The 21,958-nt window shown below is 49.4% G+C and overlaps 1 protein-coding gene across 1 annotated transcript in view; it reads left to right on the top strand.

Moving 5' to 3' along the window:
- The window catches only part of TBC1D13 (TBC1 domain family member 13), a 250,374-nt gene that overhangs the window by 23,703 nt on the left and 204,713 nt on the right, over positions 1–21,958 (top strand). The window contains exon 2 of the mRNA XM_085614058.1: positions 7,592–7,665. Within this exon, the coding sequence (XP_085470184.1) occupies positions 7,592–7,665 (74 nt within the window). The remainder of the gene's footprint in view (positions 1–7,591; positions 7,666–21,958) is intronic.

Below are 21,958 nucleotides of genomic sequence, written 5' to 3'. Positions count from 1 at the left end.
AGGAGACGCACCTCAAAGTCTGACTAGCACCGGCTACGCCACAAAGCTTATACCCTCATATTTCGATCTTCACATTCCTCGAAACAAAACAGGGTGGCATTGTTGTTTCACTCAGGGGTCCCTTTTCAGGTTCAGGGCACTAAAACAGACAAAAGCGGGAGGTTTCTAATGGTTGAGGGGGACCTAAGAGGCGCCAGTGTACGTTCACATTTCTTTATGCCCCTAATACAAGTCAACAGGATTTCATTCTTTCCTTCCTTATGACTCTGTAGAACTTTGCTCAGGGGGACATAATTCTCATGGGGGACTTCAATCTAGTCAGGGATCTAGACATGGACACAACACACTCACACAAGGCTCCAGGAGGCGCGTTTGGAAAGGTGCTGCGTTCACAGCTTCAGCTAATGGGGTTAATAGATGTCTGGAGGGATGCTAATCCCACGACGCAAGATTACTCATTCTTCTCTCATTCCCACAGGACGTAATCCCGTATCGATCACATCTTTATGAGCAAATCCTTGCTCCCCTATATACTGCAAGCTCAATTTCACTCGATTTGCCTATCGGACCACGCCCCCCTAGAGATGACGATCACTTGGCCAAATCCGCGCCCGAAACATGCTCGATGGTATTTCGCCAACTTCCTTTGCAGGGATAGACTTCTCCGCGACGACCTAAGAAAGACCATTAGAGAATTTCGCGAGCTAAACGATCCTGAGGCTACTTCCCATGCAACTACCTGGGACGCCCTTAAGGCAGTAGTTCGAGGCAAGTGCATTGAACTGGCCACTACTTTACGTGCTCAACAATGCGAAGAGCACCTCCAATTAGAATGAGAACTAACAGCGGCAGAGCAGACCCATAAGGCCAACCCCTCTGCTCCGGCCCTACGGAAACTCACAGCCCTAAAGTGAAAATTACAGGCTATCTACACCAACAGAGCAGAGAAAACCATCTTACGCTTACAATACCGGGGTTTATGAGGGCGGGAATAAAGTGGGATCCTTGTTGGCACGTCAACTAAGGGCCAAGCAGGAAAGAGAGTATATCAAACTAATAGTTGACGGGGATGGCGTTTCTCACAGGTCAGAGGAGGGGAAGGCAGGGGCCTTTGAGAATTTCTATAGAACTCTTTACACCTCAGAGCTTCCAGGGACGCATGACCCGCCGGGGTATTTGGATCCCCTAGACCTCCCTCAGGTTGGGGCTAGCTCCAATGAAAAGTTGGCGAAACCCATAACAGCTGAAGAAGTACAGAAGGCGGTCGACTCCCTTAAGTTCCAGGAAGCTCCAGGGCCGGATGGCTTCTCAGCCCACTTCTTTCGTACTTTTGCGCTGAAGCTCGTTCCCTACTTAACTACCTTATTTAATATCATTGCTTCCACGCAACAAGTCACTCCTTCCATGGGTGAAGCAATTGTGGCAGTGCTTCCCAAACCGGGTAAGGATCCCTCAGCCTGTTCGTCTTATCGCCCGATTGCTCTTCTGAACCTAGATGCCAAAATTTACTCTAAAATCCTGGCCACTCGTCTCGAAACAATTCTCCCTGGTCTCCTAGATCCAGATCAGTCCGGATTTATTAACGAACGACAAACCCACGATAATTTGCGGCGTATCATCCATATCATTGAAAAAGCTCACAAGAAAAACATCCCAACAGCGTTTCTCTCGCTAGACGCGGAGAAAGCTTTTGACCGTGTGGAATGGTCTTTTCTATTTAAAGTGCTCCAGCGCTTTGGCTTCAACTAAACCTTTATTGGGATGGTTTGCGCTATCACTCTCCCAGCTCTCGGATACTTGTTAATGGAGTTGCTTCTTCCTCCTTCCGCCTGGCTCCCGGGAGGAGACAGGGCTGCCCCTTATCCCCCCTCCTTTTTGCCTTGAGCATAGAACCCTTGGCCCACAGGATCAGAAGGAACCAAGAGATCCAAGGAATACGTTTTGGCACAGACGATCATAAGATATCGTTATTTGCCGATGACGTGCTTCTTCCAGTATCAGACCCTATTGTCTCTCTCCCGGCTATCCACGCAGAGCTGGAGTCGTTTGAAAGGGTGGCAGGATTCAAGATAAACCTTGACCAAATCCTTCCTACTGAATCTAACAATACCAAAAGAAGAATGGCGAAGGGTTGAAGAAGGGTCACCTTCGCTGTACTAGTAAGGAGATCACTTACTTAGGGGTCAAGCTTACCCCTCGAATACGGGATCTGTACAAATCCCCCCCCCCCCCCCCCCCCAACGACAACTAAAGTCTGACTTGGGTAAATGGAGTGTGGCTTACATCACCTGGTTGGGTAGGATTAATGCCATTAAGATTAATGTTCTCCCTCGCTTACTTTATCTCTTCCAGGGTCTGCCTATCCCAGTGGAGGGATGCCTATTGAAAGAGCTGTGGCATATGCTAACCAAATTTATTTGGCAGGGGAAACGGGCACGACTTTCCTATAATTTGATTATTAGACCTTGCAAAGATGAAGGCCTGGCTTTACCGGACTTTCAGTCCTATTACCGAGCGGCACAAATTCGGGAATTCGTTAATCACGGAATGGTCGCTGCGGGCTTCAGAGAAGCATTGGCTTCATATAGACAGACAGATAACAGGGCGCACCATATGGGATCTTCTCTGGAAACCAAAGACAGACCTCTCAACGCCTACATTAGCACATCCACGACACTCGAGGTTTGGGATATCCTCACTAAGAGACTGCATCTTATGACCCTCCCCTCACTCGCCTATACATTTTGATGCCACATGATCTCTCACTTATTTGACAAAGGAGAATTCCTCACTTTTCAGGAATGCAAGAAGAAATTTGCATTGACCGGCAAAGAAGAATATCGCTACTTGCAGCTGAAACACTGGGTGCTGCAGCCCTTGGTGCGGCTGCCGCCACCAGGGAGTTGCTCCCTATAGAGAGGTTTGCTCAGTCTGGGTCCTCTTCCAAGGGATGTATCTCCTATCTGTGTGCTCTCATACAATCGATGAGTCCCAGATCGACGCCGCTTTTGGGACGCCCTTGTGGATGCTCCTTTGGAAGATAAGCAATGGGAACACTTAGGCAGGGACATAGTGAAATTCAACCGCTCAATGCATCTCAGGGAAGCACACTATAAAATCATGTATGATTGGTACCTGTACCCGCAGAAACTCCACACGATGTTCCCTAGCTCGTCGGATGGGTGCTGGAGGGGGTGTGGGATGTTAGGCGAATTCAGGCATATATGGTGGGACTGTCCCGCCATTAAACCTTTCTGTAAGGAAATCTTGTCCCAAATCAAGCTTATCTTAGGCTATCCCATTCCCAGCCCCATGGAACAAGTTCTACTGGGGGGCCGAGATCCAAATTTGAAACGACAGACACAGGGGGACAAATCAGCGATGTGGCTTTGTTTGGGGTCCGCCAAAATGGCAGTTGCCGCGACCCGGAAAAAAACACGAGCCCCCATCCTTAACACGATGGCATGCGAGACTGTGGAGGGTTTTAGCTCTGGAACGCATGACTGATATAATTGAAGACACCAGAAAAGTTTTGATTACATTTGGTCTCCGCTGGTCAGCTACTTATCGGAGGGGCTTCCTTTGACGGCTTGCAACCCGAGGCTCAGGCCCCTCAAATTGTTCCTTATCTAATTACTCCAAATGACGTGTTCTCTGATGGGTGCAGGCCCGGTAAACCACTCCTCACGCTCACTTTCTCCTTTTTTTTGTTTTTTTCTTCTCTACATTGCTCCATGACATCACAGTTATGTTCTTTTTTTTTTTCTTTTCTATTCGGCACAAATAAGTTTGCTTTCTATGTTCCTCTCCAGGGAGGGTAGATTGTAATTCAGAAGCAGGGGTATGAAGACAACATGTTACGATGATGCTGTGTCATATATCAACGTTCATTCGCCATGGACCTTGTCGGAAAACTGTGACCTTCAAGAGCGAACTGTATCTCTGGGCAAAATGTATTTACGACGAATGTTGCCTATGTAATGCTTTTGTCGCACTCTCTGAGAAAAATTTCAATAAAACAGATTTAGAAATAAAAATGCAGACCAGCAAGAAACTAGCTGAATGACCTTTCAATTTTTTGGTACATATTTTATGATGTTTATACAACGTAATAAATTATAGTGTTTAGCTTGCAAAATTGTTATCGTTTTAACTAACTGAAACAATAAACTTAAACTTCAAACCACATGTCTTGGGGGGTGTTCAGATGAGGTTGTGCGGTACCCTTGAACCCTTGAATGCCATACACAATCTTAGTTCTGGGGAATTACATGTCTTGGGGTGTAGGGGGGGGGTTCAGACGGTGTTGTGGGGTACCCTCAACCCCTCGGTTGCCATACGCAGTCTCTTAAGCTCAGAGCAGTTACATGTCGTGTGGACATTGGGATAGTGATGACGGTGCAGTGGGGTACCCTTGACCACTTGAGTGCCATTTGCAATGACCTGAATGTAGGCTTGGTGGAGTTGCATGTTTTGTGCGAGATCCCAGGGTGCTAATGGGGCTGTGTGATATCCTTGACCTCTCAAATGCCTACACAAAGACCTGTAGGGACATGTTTGTTAAGTCCACTGCTCATCACCCAACTTGTGCTTTAAACTCTGTTTTTTAATCTTGAATTGATTGTTTTCAATGACAGTTGGTGGTGGTGTGTCGGAGTAATGCAGACTTACTAAAGGTTCTGATGGACTGTGGGTGGTGGGAAGAGGTGACGTCAGTAAGTAAAGGTGACAGGGTGTGGTAGGGTGTGAGTGAAGTCTTATTGAAGGTTCAAATGGACTGTGGGTTATGTGTAGAGGTGACGTAAGTAAGTAAAGGTGACGGTGGTGGTGATGTGTGAGTGAAGACTTAGTAGAGGTTCCGATGGACTGTGGGTGGTGGGGAGAGGTGACATCAGTAAGGAAAGGTGACAGTGGGTGGTAGTGTGTGAGTGAAGTCTTAGTGAAGTTTCAGATGGACTGTGGGTGATGGGGAAAGGTGCCATCAGTAAGCAAAGGCAGTAGTGGGTGGTGGTGTGTGAGTGAAGACTTAGTAAAGGTTCCGATGGACTGTGGGTGGTGGGAAGAGGTGACGTCAGTAAGTAAAGGCAATAGTGGGTGGTGGTGTGTGAGTGAAGACTTAGTAAAGGTTTCGATGGACTGTGGGTGGTGGGGAGAGGTGACATCAGTAAGTAAAGGTGACAGTGGGTGGCAGTGTGTGAATGAAGTCTTAGTGAAGGTTCAGATGGACTGTGGGTGGTGGGGAGAAGTGATGCCAGTGAGTAGAGGTGACAGTGGGTGGTGGTGTGTGAGTGAAGACTTAGTAAATGTTCAGATGGACTGTGGGTGATAAAAAGAGGTGAAATCAGTAAGTAAGGCCAGCAGTGGGTGGCAGTGTGTGAATGAAGTCTTAGTGAAGGTTCAGATGGACTGTGGGTGATGGGGAGAGGTGATGTCAGTAAGTAAAGGTGACAGTGGTGGTGGTGGTGGTGTGTGAACGAAGACTAAGCGAAGGTTCTGATGGACTGTGGGTGATGGGGAGGGGCCACTTCTGTAAGTAAAGGTGACAGTGGGTGGTGGTGTGTGAATGAAGACTTAGTAAAGGTTCCGATGGACTGTGGGTGGTGGGGAGAGGTGACATCAGTAAGTAAGGCCGACAGTGGGTGGCAGTGTGTGAACGAAGACTAAGCGAAGGTTCAGATGAACTGTGGGTGATGGGGGAGACGTGACCCCAGTAAGTAAAGATGACAGTGGATGGTGGTGTGTGAGTGAAGAGTTAGTAAAGGTGCAGATGGACTGTGGGTGGTGGGAAGATTTGACGTCAGTAAGTAAAGGTGACAGTGGGTGGTGGTGTGTGAGTGAAGTCTTAGTGAAGGTTCCGATGGACTGTGGGTGATGGGGAGAGGTGATGCCAGTAAGTAGAGGTGACAGTGGGTGGTGGTGTGTGAGTGAAGTTTTAGCAAAGGTTTCAGATGAACTGTGGGTGATGGGGGAGACGTGACCCCAGTAAGATAAGATGACAGTGGATGGTGGTGTGTGAGTGAAGACTTAGTAAATGTTCAGATGGACTGTGGGTGTTAAGAAGAGGTGAAATCGGTACGTAAGGCTGACAGTGGGTGGCAGTGTGTGAATGAAGTCTTAGTGAAGGTTCAGATGGACTGTGGGTGATGGGGAGAGGCCACTTCAGTAAGTAAAGGTGACAGTGATGGTGGTGTATGAGTGAAGACTTAGTAAAGGTTCTGATGGACTGTGGGTGATGGGGAGAGGTGACGTAAGTAAGTAAAGATGACAGTGGGTGGTGGTGGTGTGTGAGTGAAGACTTAGTAGAGGTTCCGATGGACTGTGGGTGGTGGGAAGATGTGACGTCAGTAAGTAAAGGTGACAGTGGGTGGTGGTGTGTGAGTGAAGTCTTAGTGAAGTTTCGATGGACTGCGGGTGATGGGGAAAGGTGATGCCAGTAAGTAGAGGTGACGGTGGGTGTTGATGTGTGAGTAACCACTTAGTGAAAGTTCAGATGGACTGTGAGGGATAGGGAGAGGTGACTTCAGTAAGTAAAGGTAACAGTGGGTGTTGGTGTGTGAGTGACCACTTAGTGAAGGTTCAGATGAACTGTAAGTGATGGGGAGAGGTGAACCCAGTAAGTTAAGATGACAGTGGGTGGTGGTGTGTGAGTGAAGACTTAGTAAAGTTCAGAGGGACTGTGGGTGGTGGGAAGAGTTGACGCCAGTAGATAACGGTGCTGGTGGTGACTCGAAGTGATGCAGACTGTCACTAAGGTATGTGGTGAATAATAATGGTTGTAAACAAAGGTGAGGATGAATTTTTTAGGTGAGGGTCTAACGCTATGCTGCACGTCACAAGCAGCTGGAGCATAGTTTTAAAACCAATGTAAATAGAATGTTTTTCTAGTTCCTTGGGGTCAGTATGTGCTGCTCTGCCAGCCTGTTTTCCTTCATTGTATAGGCAATACCAATATGTAGAACTTAGATGTAGATATTTGTAAATAGTTTGTTAAGTAATGTAATGCATTTGTTTATAATAGATACATGGCGCAACTTTGGTCCTGAAGATGGTCTCGTTGATTAATATTATCTGATAGGAGACCGAAACGTCGACGCCGTGACACTTCTTTGGTGTAAACAAGTGTTCATTTGATGTGCTTTGATACCACAAACGTTGAAACAAGAATTTTCTTGATACATGACCAAACTGTGGATGGTTCATCATTGAAAAAAGTGTCAATAACTACTGTTTTCTATGTGTATCAAATTGACAGTAGTCTTATGTTGCCAGTGTATAAATGAAAATTTATTTTTCCTTTCTGTATATATAAACGATTGGTTACATTGAAATCAAAAAAAGAATGCATAAAAATGAATAAATAATGAACTGTGATAATTACTGTTTCTCTCTAGGTTCTTTTGGAATTAAGTTCACTAAGGTGACTGTTTGACTGAGAAATATTAATGAAATAAATCCTCAAGGTTTATATTTTTTGTTGAATTACATTATACCCAAATCCTTGGGGTTTATTGGGTTGCCCTATTGTTTTGTATAGCTCTTCCAGGCTGCCACTGACTCAACATGCTCATTGCTTTTGATTTTCTTTTCTCAGGATTGCAGAGTTCAAGGATCTTCTGGGTGAGCCTAAGATCAGCCTTCGGAAGCTGCGAGCGCTGTGCTTTAATGGTGAGTCCCTCCCCCATTCAATTTCAAATCTGTTAAACTCTACTTCATGGTACTCGCAAACCTATTCCCAGGAGCCTAAAAGTATGGTATGTGTGGTGTGACCGAGGGCCACATTGATGCCAGCAGGGTATAGGGCATGGGGGGGTGTGGAAGGTGAGCACATTGGAAGCAAAGCAGGTACATAGTGTGCACAGTGGCTTGTAGAGTATTTTGAGGGTTTCATTCTACGCTTCCCTCTTAACTAAAAGTCATAGATTTGACAATACGGTCTTAAGCTGTGTATGAGCCGCTGTCCCTTTACCGCGCCCTGTGATGAGCCTTCTCTGCTTGCTGTTATTGCCTTTGGCGAGTCAAGTGTACTACTACTAGACAACTTGATTATTGAATTGAAATGAAATAAAATCTTAGGCCTCACAATCGCCTTGTGTCTTTAATCTGTTATTTGTAAACATTACGAGTGGTTCGAAGCAGGGATCAAACCTGGGGTCAAAACCCTTACTCCTGAGGCGGAAAGCCGGGAGCTGTATTTCCTGTTTTAGCTGTTTTTAAACATTTTAAACCTTTGAGTGTACAGAATTTACCTTGTGTCTCGCCTCTATTGCCCAGGAGCCTGCTGATTCGAGCAGCGCCTCCTCTCACTCTCTGTAAACGTCCTCTGGCCGCCGCCATTGACAGCGTGCAACGAGGCCACGCCCCCTCGCTGGCCAAGCCCCCTCCCCTGCCTCCCCACACTATAACATGTGCCACTGGAGGAAGCGCAGCGGACGAGCGCAGCGGGAGCGCCGGATGCGCGCCGGATGCGCGCCAAAGGCGCGCCAAAGGCAAGCCCGTCTGGGCCCGTCCGGGCCCAGACGGACCCAGGACCAGGGACTCTGTCTGATGACCCTTATGACCGCGTGGTGTATACTAGAGAAGTGCTTCGCGCACTCCAACCTAAGAAGGTCCTTGCGTGCTACCACACGCACGTTGAAGGTATACCCTTCTCCAATTGTATGCGCTGCTATCCGACTCCCCTGAGCTCGACAAAACCCGGATTGAAGATAGGACTTCTTAACTGCCGCTCCCTTCCTAAACACGCGCTCAAAACCAACCTGTTAATCCAAGACCATGATTTCGATCTATTGTTTTTAACGGAAACATGGCTATCAGATAGCTCCGACTCGGACATCGTCACGGCCCTTCCCCCAGGTTACCTTTGCCAAGCCCTACATAGACCCAAAGGGAGGGGAGGGGGGGTAGCCATAATCTTCAGGGAACAATTTACCTGTAGAACCTCCAACGCCCATATTGAGGACTGCGAAAGCTGTCAATTCTCCATCCAAACTTCCCCAGCCCACTCCCTGTCAGGGCTACTGATCTACCGCCCCCCAGGTGCCCCAGGGAATTTCCTTAATGCCGTCATCGAATCAGTGTCACAACTAGCATCTTCTGCCTCCAAATTCCTTATGCTAGGCGACCTAAACCTCCACTTCATGAACCCTACCGACCGGATAGCCTCTGACCTCCTTCAAGACCTATTGTCACTCAATATCCGACTGGTCAACAACGAGCCTACTCATGAGAAGGGACATCTACTGGATCCCATCCTCACTAATGTAGCAACTATCACCACCAGTCCACCCGTGACCCTTCCATGGACGGACCATTTTCTTGTCCCTTTCTCCTGGGAAATATCCGCCACGAACCCCCAAACCACTAAAACTCAGGTCACCGACAGAAGGTGGCGTAAACTCACACCTGGGGAATGGGCCGCCGCCCTTGCAGACTCCATCCCCGAGCTCTCAACCGATCCTGCCACAGCCGACAAGCAGTTTAATGAGTGGATTACCTCTTCTCTAGACACACTTCTCCCCAAAACTGCAATCTTTAAACATCCCAAAAGAGTATCCTCTGCTCTATGGTACACCCCAGAGCTTAAAGCCCTGCGCCAAGAGTGCAAGAGAACGGAACGCACTTGGAGAAAAAACAAATCGGAAATTAACAAAGACTTCTATTCTACCTCCCTCTTAATTTATAAAACCGCTATTCGAAAAACTAAAAGCGCTTTCTTCCAGGAAAGAATAGAGAAAGCGGGATGCTCCAGTAAGGAATCCTACGCCATCCTTAAAGAACTCCTGAAAACCCCAGAACCGGGATCGAGACACCCCACTGACCCTAAAGCTGATCAGGAAAAATGCCAACAACTGGCTAATTTCTTTCATGATAAAATTCGAAAAATTCTTGATTCAATCTCCCTTGCGAACCCGTGCGAAGAAAACGACCCCCCGCACTCCCTAATACCCACTTGTCTTTCTTCCTGGGGTCAAGTTACAACTGAAGAAGTAGGAAACACGCTAAAATCCATTAAGAGCGGATCTCCCAGGGACCCCGCCCCACTTTGGATCCTTAAGGAGGTAGCTCCCACGATTATTACCCCCCTGACTCATCTGATGAACGCCTCACTCCAACAGGGAGTTGTACCCCCGAGCTGGAAGACGGCCGTCGTAAAAGCTCTATTAAAGAAACCTTCCCTCGACCCCGAAAATCTGGCTAATTACAGGCCCATCTCCCTACTCCCAGGAGTCAGCAAGATTGCGGAAAAACTGGTTAATAGGAAACTCTCCCAGTTCCTGGAGGTCAACAACAAGCTAAAAAGCTCCCAGACGGGCTTTCGTCCAGGTCAGGGCACTGACATCGCCCTCCTGGCAGCGGTAGAGGAGGCCAGAGCACTATTAGACGGAGGAGGATCAGTGGCAGTGATCCTCCTCGACCTAAGTGCGGCATTCGATACCGTCAACCACCAACTTCTCATTAAAAGACTCAAGAGAGTTGGTGTGGAAGGCTCGGCCCTATCCTGGCTCTCATCCTTTCTAGCTCAACGGACCTATCAGGTCTGGGAGAAGAACGCCTGCTCCTCCGAAATTCCCCTCCAATGTGGTGTGCCTCAGGGCTCCTCCCTGAGCCCCACATTATTTAATATCTATATGTCCACATTGGAGGAGGTCATCACCCCATTCGGAGTGAGCGTCGTCAGCTATGCTGACGACACGCAACTAGTGGTGTCTCTATCTCACCCCAGACAACAATCAGCAGACTTATTTAACTGCCTTACGCAGGTCCACTGTTGGATGAACAACTCAGCCCTAAAACTAAACGGGACGAAAACTGAAGTCCTGCTTCTCGGCCCGAAAGGACTCTCACTCTCCCCGAACATCTGGCCAGCTTGTCTGGGCCCGCCCCCTGATCCAAAAGAAGAGGTAAAAAGTCTTGGTGTGTGGCTCGACACTGACCTTTCGTTCACTGCGCAGGCAAAGAAAGTAGCCGGGACCTGCTTCGGGCTCCTAAAATCATTGAGGAAAGTCCTGCCCCTCCTGCCTTTCAACTCCCAAAAATTGCTAATTCAAGGCCTAATACTCTCGAGGCTTGATTATAGCAATGTGATCTACCTAGGCACTCCTGAAGCGACCCTTAACAAGCTTCAGAGAATCCAGAACACTGCGGCCCGGATTATCACAAACACCCCTGCCAGAAATTCGGCTAAACCTGCCCTAAAACTCCTCCACTGGCTTCCCATAAGGGAGCGGGTCAAATTCAAGGCCCTGTGCCTAGCCCACAAACTACTACAAAATCAAGGCCCCCCTGTTCTCAGGAATCTCATTACACCCTATAAATCCGCAAGATCCCTCCGTTCGGACTCAGAAAACTTCATCACCACCCCAAGATTCAAGAAAGCCCGCATAGGAGGAAGACGTTTTTCAGTCCATACTGCACGCCTCTGGAACTCGCTCCCCCGCGACCTGCGACTCGAACCACAATACCTTCGCTTCAGGAAGCGGCTCAAGACTCACCTTTTTCCCCAGTGATTCATGCTTACCCACAACCCTGATCTTCTGCCCCCCCCCCCCTTTTTTTTGCTTTGCCCTCGGCCCGCTGAACTGAAGAGATAGGGTTTCTTTTTTTAGCGCTGGGATACCTCAGGGTGACTACGCGCTCTACAAAAAATTAATAATAATAATAATACAGGTGTCTCTACTTGACCAAATTGTTTGACCCTAAGCAATTGTTTTATTTTACTTTGGTTCGTTTTTCTTCACTATCGCATATGAGAGCACCCTGGAATATGAGTTCTGGATGTGTGCTGTACAAAATCTCTTGTGTTTGCTTTACTAAACAATTACGTTACATGGATAATAATAACCTAGGCTACATCAACAACTGACTTGCCTCACTGGTAGCATTTTTGTCAGGGTGGGGAAGGCATGACTGTTTCAAAGTTCATGTTTGAAAATTATCACTTTAAAAAATGCATTTAAAGGCAGTGATACATGCTTTTTAAAATTCTGAAGAGCTTTTATAATATTTGTACATGTTTTTGTACAATGTCTTTAAACTTATGGGGTTTCTAAAGATAAGTGGTGCAGGCCCCCTTCTGTGCTTTTTTTCCTTTTACTACAGTTAATGGGTAAATAACTTCTTACTGGTTTTAAAGGTTTCTGAGTGTCACTGCTAAATCAAATAAACACCTGCCTACAGGGGCGCAAGCAAAGGGCAGGAGAACCGCTTGTGTCCCCCAGGCCACACTTTGTGTCCGTGCTCTAGAGCATGCTGCCTGCATTCCTTCCCCTACCACTGGGTTATATTTGAGTGGACTGCTAGTGTCTCTTCTAAGAGGTACCAGTGACTCTCCCCTATGAAACCAACTCTGAGCTACCAGTTGGGTGCCTGTGTGCAGCCAGAGGTCTTTGAGGAAAGACCACAGGTTCACCCGTTTGTGACCTTGCTCACAGTAACAAGGCTGAGAAACCCCCCCTGTCCGTGTTCAGTTTTTTAAAAGGACTGACTTGTCAAATGTTAGTGAGAGAGAGGCCCCTGCTTTACCTGCGTGTGGCCCTACCCCCTATTGGAGGGCTGTGTGCCACCAGAGATCTGTGAGAAAAGACGCCTGCTTCACCTGGGTGTGTCCCTACCCTCTATAGGAGGGCTGTGTGCCACCAGCAGGTTTGTGAGAAAAGACCCCTGCTTCACCTGGTTGTGACTTTACCATCTATAGGACGGTTGTGTGCCACCAGAGATCTGTGAGAAAAGTCCCCTGCTTCACCTGCATGTGGCCCTACACTCTGTAGGAATCTGTGCCACCAGATATTTGTGAGAAGAGACCCCTCCTTCACCTGTGTGTCCCTACCTTCTGTACAAGGTTGTGTGCCACTAGAGATTTGTGTGAAAAGACCCCAGATTCACTTGGGTGTGCCCCTACCCTCAGTAAGAGACTGTGTGCCACCAGAGATTTGTGAGAAAAGACCCCAGCTTCACCTGGGTGTGACCCTACCCTATTTACAAGGCTGTGTGCCACCAGAGATGTGTGAGAAAAGACTCCAGCTTCACCTGGGTGTGACCCTACCATCTGTAAGAGGCTGTATGCCGCCAGAGATTTGTGAGAAAAGACCCCAGCTTCACCTGGGTGTGCCCCTACCCTCAGTAAGAGGCTGTGTGCCACCAGAGATTTGTGAGAAAAGACCCCTGCTTCACCTGTGTGACCCTACCCTCTGTGCAAGGCTGTGTGCCACCAGAGATTTGTGAGAAAAGACCCCAGCTTCACCTGGGTGACCCTACCCTCTGTGCAAGGCTGTATGCCGCCAGAGATTTGTGAGAAAAGACCCCAGCTTCACCTGGGTGTGCCCCTACCCTCAGTAAGAGGCTGTGTGCCACCAGAGATTTGTGAGAAAAGACCCCAGCTTCACCTGGGAATGACCCTACCCTCTGTACAAGGCTGTATGCCACCAGAGATTTGTGAGAAAAGACCCCAGCTTCACCTGGGTGTGACCCTACCCTCTGTACAAGGCTGTGTGCCACTTCAGATTTGTGAGAAAAGACTCATGCTTCACCTGGGTGCGAACCTACCCTCTATACAAGGCTGGGTGTGACCAAAGATTTGTGAGAAAAGACCCTAGCTTCACCTGGGTGTGACCCTACCATCTGTAAGAGGCTGTGTGCCACCAAAGATTTGTAAGAAAAGACCCCTGCTTCACCTGGGTGCGACAACTACCATCTGTAAGAGGCTGTGTGCCTCTAAAGATTTGTAAGAAAATACCCCTGCTTCTCCCGGGTGCGACCCTACCACCTGTAACAGGCTGTGTGCCACCAAAGATTTGTAGGGAAAGACCCCTGCTTCGCCTGGGTGCGACCCTACCCTCGATACAAGGCTGAGTGTGACCCTACCCTCTGTACAAGGCTATGCGCCACCAGCCTCCGGCTTCACCTTGGTGTGACCCTACCTTCTGAACAAGGATGTGTGCCACCAGAGATTTGTGAGAAAAGACCCCAGCTTCACCTGGGTGTGACCCTACCCTCTTCACAAGTCTGTGTGCCACCAGAGATTTGTGAGAAAAGACCCCAACTTCACCTGGGTGCGGTCCTACCCTCTGTACAAGGCTGTGTGCCACCTAAGGTTTGTGAGAAAAGACTCCTGCTTCACCTGTGTGTCCCTACCCTCTTTACAAGGCTGTGTGCCACCAGAGATTTGTGAGAAAAGACCCCTGCTTCACCTGGATGTGACCCTACCCTCTTTACGAGGCTGTGTGCCACCAGAGATCTGTGAGAAAAGACCCCAGCTTCACCTGGGTGTGACCCTACCCTCTTTACAAGGCTGTGTGCCACCAGAGATTTGTGACAAAAGACCCCTGCTTCACCTGTGTAACCCTACCTACCCTCTGTACAAGACTGTGTGCCACCAGAGATCTGTGAGAAAAGACCCCACCTTCACCTGGGTGCGGTCCTACCCTCTGTACAAGGCTGTGTGCCACCTAAGGATTGTGAGAAAAGACTCCTGCTTCACCTGTGTGACCCTACCCCCTTTACAAGGCTGTGTGCCACCAGAGATTTGTGAGAAAAGACCCCTGCTTCACCTGGATGTGACCCTATCCTCTTTACGAGGCTGTGTGCCACCAGAGATCTGTGAGAAAATACCCCTTCTTCACCTGGGTTTGACCCTACCCTCTGTACAAGGTTGTGTGCCACCAGAGATTTGTGAGAAAATACCCCAGCTTCACCTGTGTGACCCTACCCTCTGTACAAGGTTGTGTGCCACCAGAGATATGTGAGAAAATACCCCTGCAGCACCTGGGTGTGACCCTTCCCCCTGTACAAGGTTGTGGGCCACCAGAGATTTGTGAGAAAATACCCCTTCTTCACCTGGGTGTGACCCTACCCTCTTTACAAGGCAGTGTGCCACCAGAGATCTGTGAGAAAAGACCCCTTCCTCACCTGGGTGTGACCCTACCGTCTGTACAAGGTTGTGTGCCACTAGAGATTTGTGAGAAAAGACCCCAGCTTCACATGGGTGTGACCCTACCCTCTGTACAAGGCTATGCGCCACCAGCCTCCGGCTTCACCTTGGTGTGACCCTACCTTCTGTACAAGGCTGTGTGCCACCAGAGATTTGTGAGAAAATACCCCAGATTCACCTGGGTGTGACCCTACCCTCTGTACAAGGCTGTGTGCCACTAGAGGCTTGTGAGAAAAGACCCCAGCTTCACCTGGGTGCGAACCTACCCTCTGTACAAGGCTGTGTGCCACCAGAGATTTGTGAGAAAAGATTCCTGCTTCACCTGTGTGACCCTACCCTCTGTACAAGGCTGTGCGCCACCAGAGATCTGCGAGAAAAGACCCCAGCTTCACCTGGGTGCGACCCTACCATCTGAAAGAGGCTGTGTGCCACCAGAGATCTGTGAAAAAAATCAACTGCTTCACCTGCATGTGGCCCTACTATCTGTAGGAGGCTGTGTGCCACCAAAGATTTGTGAGAAAAGACCCCTTCTTCACCTGGGTGTGACCCTACTCTCTGTACAAGGTTGTGTGCCACCAGAGATTTGTGAGAAAAGACCCCAGCTTCACCTGGGTGTGACCCCCCCCCCTTGTACAAGGCTGTGTGCCACCAAAGATTTGGGAGAAAAGACCCCAGCTTCACCTGGGTGTGACCCTACCCTCTTTACAAGGCTGTGTGCCCTCAGAGATTTGTGAGAAAAGACCCCAGCTTCACCTGGGTGTGGCCATTCCCCCTGTATAAGGCTGTGTGCCACCAGAGATCTGTGAGAAAATAATCCTTCTTCACCTGTGTGACTCTACCCTCTTTACAAGGCTGTGTGCCAACAAAGGTCTGTGAGAAAAGACCCCTCCTTCACCTGGGTGTGACCCTCCCCTCTTTACAAGGCTGTGTGCCACCAGAGATCTGTCAAACGTCAACTGCTTCGCCTGCATGTGGCCCTACTATCTGTAGGAGGCTGTGTGCCACGAAAGATGTGTGAGAAAAGACCCCAGCTACACCTGGGTGTGACCCTACCCTCTGTAAAAGGTTGTGTGCCACCAGAGATTTGTGAGAAAATACCCCAGCTTCACCTGGATGTGACCCTACCGTCTGTACCAGGTTGTGTGCCACTAGAGATTTGAGAGAAAAGACCCCAGCTTCACCTGGGTGTGACCCTTCCATCTGAAAGAGGCTGTGTGCCACCAAAGATTTGTAAGAAAAGACCCCTGCTTCGCCTGGGTGTGACCCTACCCTCTGTACAAGGCTGGGTGTGACTCTACCCTCTGTACAAGGTTGTGTGCCACAAGAGATTTGTGAGAAAAGACCCCAGCTTCACCTGGGTGTGACCCTTCCCCCAACCCTGTACAAGGCTGTGTGCCACCAAAGATTTGTGAGAAAAGACCCCAGCTTCACCTGGGTGTGATCCTACCCTCTTTACAAGGCTGTGTGCCCTCAGAGATTTGTGAGAAAAGACCCCAGCTTCACCTGGGTGTGGCCCTTCCCCCTGTATAAGGCTGTGTGCCACCAGAGATCTGTGAGAAAATAATCCCGCTTCACCTGGGTTACCCTACCATCTGTAGGAAGCTGTGTGCCACCAACGATTTGTGAGAAAAGACTCCTGCTTCACCTGTGTGACCCTACCCTCTTTACAAGGCTGTGTGCCAACAAAGGTCTGTGAGAAAAGACCCCTCCTTCACCTGGGTGTGACACTACCCTCTGTACAAGGTTGTGTGCCACCAGAGATCTGTGAGAAAACACCCCAGCTTCACCTGGGTGCGACCCTACCCTCTGTACAAGGCTGTGTGCCGCCAGAGATTTGTGAGAAAAGACTCCTGCTTCACCTGGGTGTGACCTTACCATCTATAGGAGGGATCTGTGCCACCAGAGATCTGTGAGAAAAGACCGCAGCTTCACCTGTGTGAGCCTGTGTGTTTTGTTTGAGGACTGTGCACTGCTACAGGTCTATGATAAAGGCCCGCTGACTTCGCCAGCTGTGCCTATACTGTGTGTAAGGCTGAAGTGCTACAAGAGGTTTGTAATAACGTGTATTCTGGTTCTTACAAGAATGGCATTCTTTTGTGTCTTCTCTATGAGAAGGGGGCTTTCTGATTTGCCATGTCTCTCTCTGTTTTCTGTGTGAATTTGACACTGATTCCCTGTGTGTAGATGAGATGCTCTGGACCCTTTCTGTCACAGCATGAGATGTTCTGTTGCCCAGGGTTCCTCTAGTGCATACACATGAGAAGCTCTGACCCTGTGTGTGACAGCGTGAGGTGTTCCGGTTCCCAGCTTACCTCTAATGCATGCACATGAGAAGCTCTGACCCTGTGTGTGACAGCGTGAGATGTTTCGGTTCCCAGCTTACCTCGAATGCATGCACATGAGAAGCTCTGACCCTGTGTGTGACAGCGTGAGATGTTTCGGTTCCCAGCTTACCTCTAATGCATCCACATGAGAAGCTCTGACTCTGTGTGTGACAGCGTGAGATGTTCCGGTTCCCAGCTTACCTCTAATGCATGCACATGAGAAGCTCTGACCCTGTGTGTGACAGCGTGAGATGTTCCGGTTCCCAGCTTACCACTAATGCATGCATGTGAGAAGCTCTGACCCTGTGTGTAACAGCGTGAGATGTTCTGTTACCCAGGGTTCCTGTAGTGCATGCACATGAGAAGCTCTGATCCTGTGTGTGATAGCGTGAGGTGTTCCGGTTCCCAGCTTACCTCTAATGCATGCACATGAGAAGCTCTGACCCTGTGTGTGACAGAGTGAGATGTTTCAGTTCCCAGCTTACCTCTACTGCATGCACATGAGAAGCTCTGACCCTGTGCGTGACAGCGTGAGATGTTCCAGTTTACCTCTACTGCATGCACATGAGAAGCTCTGACCCTGTGTGTGACAGCGTGAGATGTTTCGGTTCCCAGCTTACCTCTACTGCATGCACATGAGAAGCTCTACCCCTCTAATGCATGCACATGAGAAGCTCTGACCCTGTGTGTGACAGCGTGAGAAGTTCCGGTTCCCAGCTTAGCTCTACTGCATGCATGTGAGAAGCTCTGACCCGGTATGTGACAGCGTGAGATGTTCCGGTTCCCAGCTTACCTCTACTGCATGCCCATGAGAAGCTCTGACCCTGTGTGTGACAGCGTGAGATGTTCCGGTTCCCAGCTTACCTCTACTGCATGCACATGAGAAGCTCTGACCCTGTGTGTGACAGCGTGAGATGTTCCGGTTCCCAGCTTACCTCTAATGCATGCACATGAAAAGCTCTGACCCTGTGTGTGACAGCGTGAGATGTTTCGGTTCCCAGCTTACCTCTACTGCATGCACATGAGAAGCTCTGACCCTGTGCGTGACAGCGTGAGATGTTCCAGTTTACCTCTACTGCATGCACAGGAGAAGCTCTGACCCTGTGTGTGACAGCGTGAGATGTTTCGGTTCCCAGCTTACCTCTACTGCATGCACATGAGAAGCTCTACCCCTCTAATGCATGCACATGAGAAGCTCTGACCCTGTGTGTGACAGCGTGAGAAGTTCCGGTTCCCAGCTTAGCTCTACTGCATGCATGTGAGAAGCTCTGACCCGGTATGTGACAGCGTGAGATGTTCCGGTTCCCAGCTTACCTCTACTGCATGCACATGAGAAGCTCTGACCCTGTGTGTGACAGCGTGAGATGTTCCGGTTCCCAGCTTACCTCTACTGCATGCACATGAGAAGCTCTGACCCTGTGTGTGACAGCGTGAGATGTTCCGGTTCCCAGCTTACCTCTAATGCATGCACATGAGAAGCTCTGACCCTGTGTGTGACAGCGTGAGATGTTCCGGTTCCCAGCTTACCTCTACTGCATGCACATGAGAAGCTCTGACCCTGTGCGTGACAGCGTGAGATGTTCCAGTTTACCTCTACTGCATGCACATGAGAAGCTCTGACCCTGTGTGTGACAGCGTGAGATGTTTCGGTTCCCAGCTTACCTCTACTGCATGCACATGAGAAGCTCTACCCCTCTAATGCATGCACATGAGAAGCTCTGACCCTGTGTGTGACAGCGTGAGAAGTTCCGGTTCCCAGCTTAGCTCTACTGCATGCATGTGAGAAGCTCTGACCCGGTATGTGACAGCGTGAGATGTTCCGGTTCCCAGCTTACCTCTACTGCATGCACATGAGAAGCTCTGACCCTGTGTGTGACAGCGTGAGATGTTCCGGTTCCCAGCTTACCTCTACTGCATGCACATGAGAAGCTCTGACCCTGTGTGTGACAGCGTGAGATGTTCCGGTTCCCAGCTTACCTCTAATGCATGCACATGAGAAGCTCTGACCCTGTGTGTGACAGCGTGAGATGTTTCGGTTCCCAGCTTACCTCGAATGCACGCACATGAGAAGCTCTGACCCTGTGTGTGACAGCGTGAGATGTTCCGGTTCCCGGCTTACCTCTAATGCATGCATGTGAGAAGCTCTGACCCTGTGTGTGACAGCGTGAGATGTTCCGGTTCCCTGCTTACCTCTAATGCATGCACATGAGAAGCTCTGACCCTGGTGTGACAGCGTGAGATGTTTCGGTTCCCAGCTTACTTATAATGCATGCACATGAGAAGCTCTGACCCTGTGCGTGACAGCGTGAGATGTTCTGGTTCCCAGCTTACCTCTAATGCATGCACATGAGAAGCTCTGACCCTGTGCGTGACAGCGTGAGATGTTCTGGTTCCCAGCTTACCTCTAATGTATGCACATGAGAAGCGCTGACCCTGTGTGCGACAGCGTGAGATGTTCTGGTTCCCAGCTTACCTCTAATGTATGCACATGAGAAGCTCTGACCCTGTATGTGACAGCGTGAGATGTTCCGGTTCCCAGCTTACCTCTAATGTATGCACATGAGAAGCTCTGACCCTGTGTGTGGCAGCGTGAGATGTTCTGGTTCCCATCTTACCTCGAATGCATGCACATGAGAAGACCTGACACTGTGTGTGACGGCGTGAGATGTTCTGGTTCCCATTTTACCTCGAATGCATGCACTTGAGAAGGTCTGCTCCCTGTGTGTGACAGCATGAGATGTTCTGGTTCCCAGCTTACCTCGAATGCATGCACATGAGAAGCTCTGACCCTGTGTGCGACAGCGTGAGATGTTTTGGTTCCCAGCTTACCTCTAATGTATGCACATGAGAAGCTCTGACTCTGTGTGTGACAGCGTGAGATGTTCCGGTTCCCAGCTTACCTCTAATGCATGCACATGAGAAGCTCTGACCCTGTGTGTGACAGCGTGAGATGTTCCGGTTCCCAGCTTACCTCTAATGCATGCATGTGAGAAGCTCTGACCCTGTGTGTAACAGCGTGAGATGTTCTGTTACCCAGGGTTCCTGTAGTGCATGCACATGAGAAGCTCTGATCCTGTGTGTGACAGCGTGAGGTGTTCCGGTTCCCAGCTTATCTATAATGCATGCACATGAGAAGACCTGACACTGTGTTTGACAGCGTGCGATGTTCAGTTTCCCGGCTTACCTCTAATGCATGCATGTGAGAAGCTCTGACCCTGTGTGTGACAGCGTGAGATGTTCTGGTTCCCAGCTTACCTCTAATGCATGCACATGAGAAGCTCTGACCCTGTGCGTGACAGCGTGAGATGTTCTGGTTCACAGCTTACCTCTAATGTATGCACATGAGAAGCTCTGACCCTGTGCGTGACAGCGTGAGATGTTCTGGTTCACAGCTTACCTCTAATGTATGCACATGAGAAGCTCTGACCCTGTGTGCGACAGCATGAGATGTTCCGGTTCCCAGCTTACCTCTAATGTATGCACATGAGAAGCTCTGACCCTGTATGTGACAGCGTGAGATGTTCCGGTTCCCAGCTTACCTCTAATGCATGCACATGAGAAGCTCTGACCCTGTGTGTGACAGCGTGAGATGTTCTGGTTCCCATCTTACCTCGAATGCATGCACATGAGAAGACCTGACACTGTGTGTGACAGCGTGAGATGTTTTTGTTCCCAGCTTACCTCGAATGCATGCATGTGAGAAGCGCTGACCCTGTGTGTGACGGCGTGAGATGTTCTGGTTCCCATTTTACCTCGAATGCATGCACTTGAGAAGGTCTGCTCCCTGTGTGTGACAGCATGGGATGTTCTGGTTCCCAGCTTACCTCGAATGCATGCACATGAGAAGCTCTGACCCTGTGTGTGATGGCGTGAGATGTTCCGGTTCCCAGCTTACCTCGAATGCATGCACATGAGAAGCTCTACCTCTAATTCATGCACATGAGAAGCTCTGGCCCTGTGTGTGACGGCGTGAGATGTTCCGGTTCCCAGCTTACCTCGAATGCATGCACATGAGAAGCTCTGCCCCTCTAATGCATGCACATGAGAAGCTCTACCTCTAATGCATGCACATGAGAAGCTCTGACCCTGTGTGTGACGGCGTGAGATGTTCTGGTTCCCAGCTTACCTCAAATGCATGCACATGAGAAGCTCTGACCCTGTGTGTGACAGCGTGAGATGTTCTGGTTCCCAGCTTACCTCTAATGCACGCACATGAGAAGATCTGACCCTGTGTTTGATAGCGTGAGATGTTCCGGTTCCCAGCTTACCTCGAATGCACGCACATGAGAAGCTCTGACCCTGTGTGTGACAGCGTGAGTTGTTCTGGTTCCCAGCTTACCTCTAATGTATGCACATGAGAAGCTCTGACCCTGTGTGTGACAGCGTGAGATGTTCTGGTTCCCAGCTTACCTCGAATGCATGCACATGAGAAGCTCTGACCCTGTGTGTGACAGCGTGAGATGTTCCGGTTCCCAGCTTACCTCGAATGCATGCACATGAGAAGGTCTGCTCCCTGTGTGTGACAGCATGAGATGTTCTGGTTCCCAGCTTACCTCGAATGCATGCACATGAGAAGCTCTGACCCTGTGTGTGACGGCGTGAGATGTTCCGGTTCCCAGCTTACCTCGAATGCATGCACATGAGAAGCTCTACCTCTAATTCATGCACATGAGAAGCTCTGACCCTGTATGTGACGGCGTGAGATGTT

This window comes from Triturus cristatus, chromosome 1_2, assembly GCF_964204655.1.
Source record: "Triturus cristatus chromosome 1_2, aTriCri1.1, whole genome shotgun sequence".
In the NCBI taxonomy this organism is placed as follows: domain Eukaryota; kingdom Metazoa; phylum Chordata; class Amphibia; order Caudata; family Salamandridae; genus Triturus; species Triturus cristatus.
Note: the sequence above shows the minus strand (reverse complement) of the source record. Positions and strands in the feature narration are given on the sequence as shown.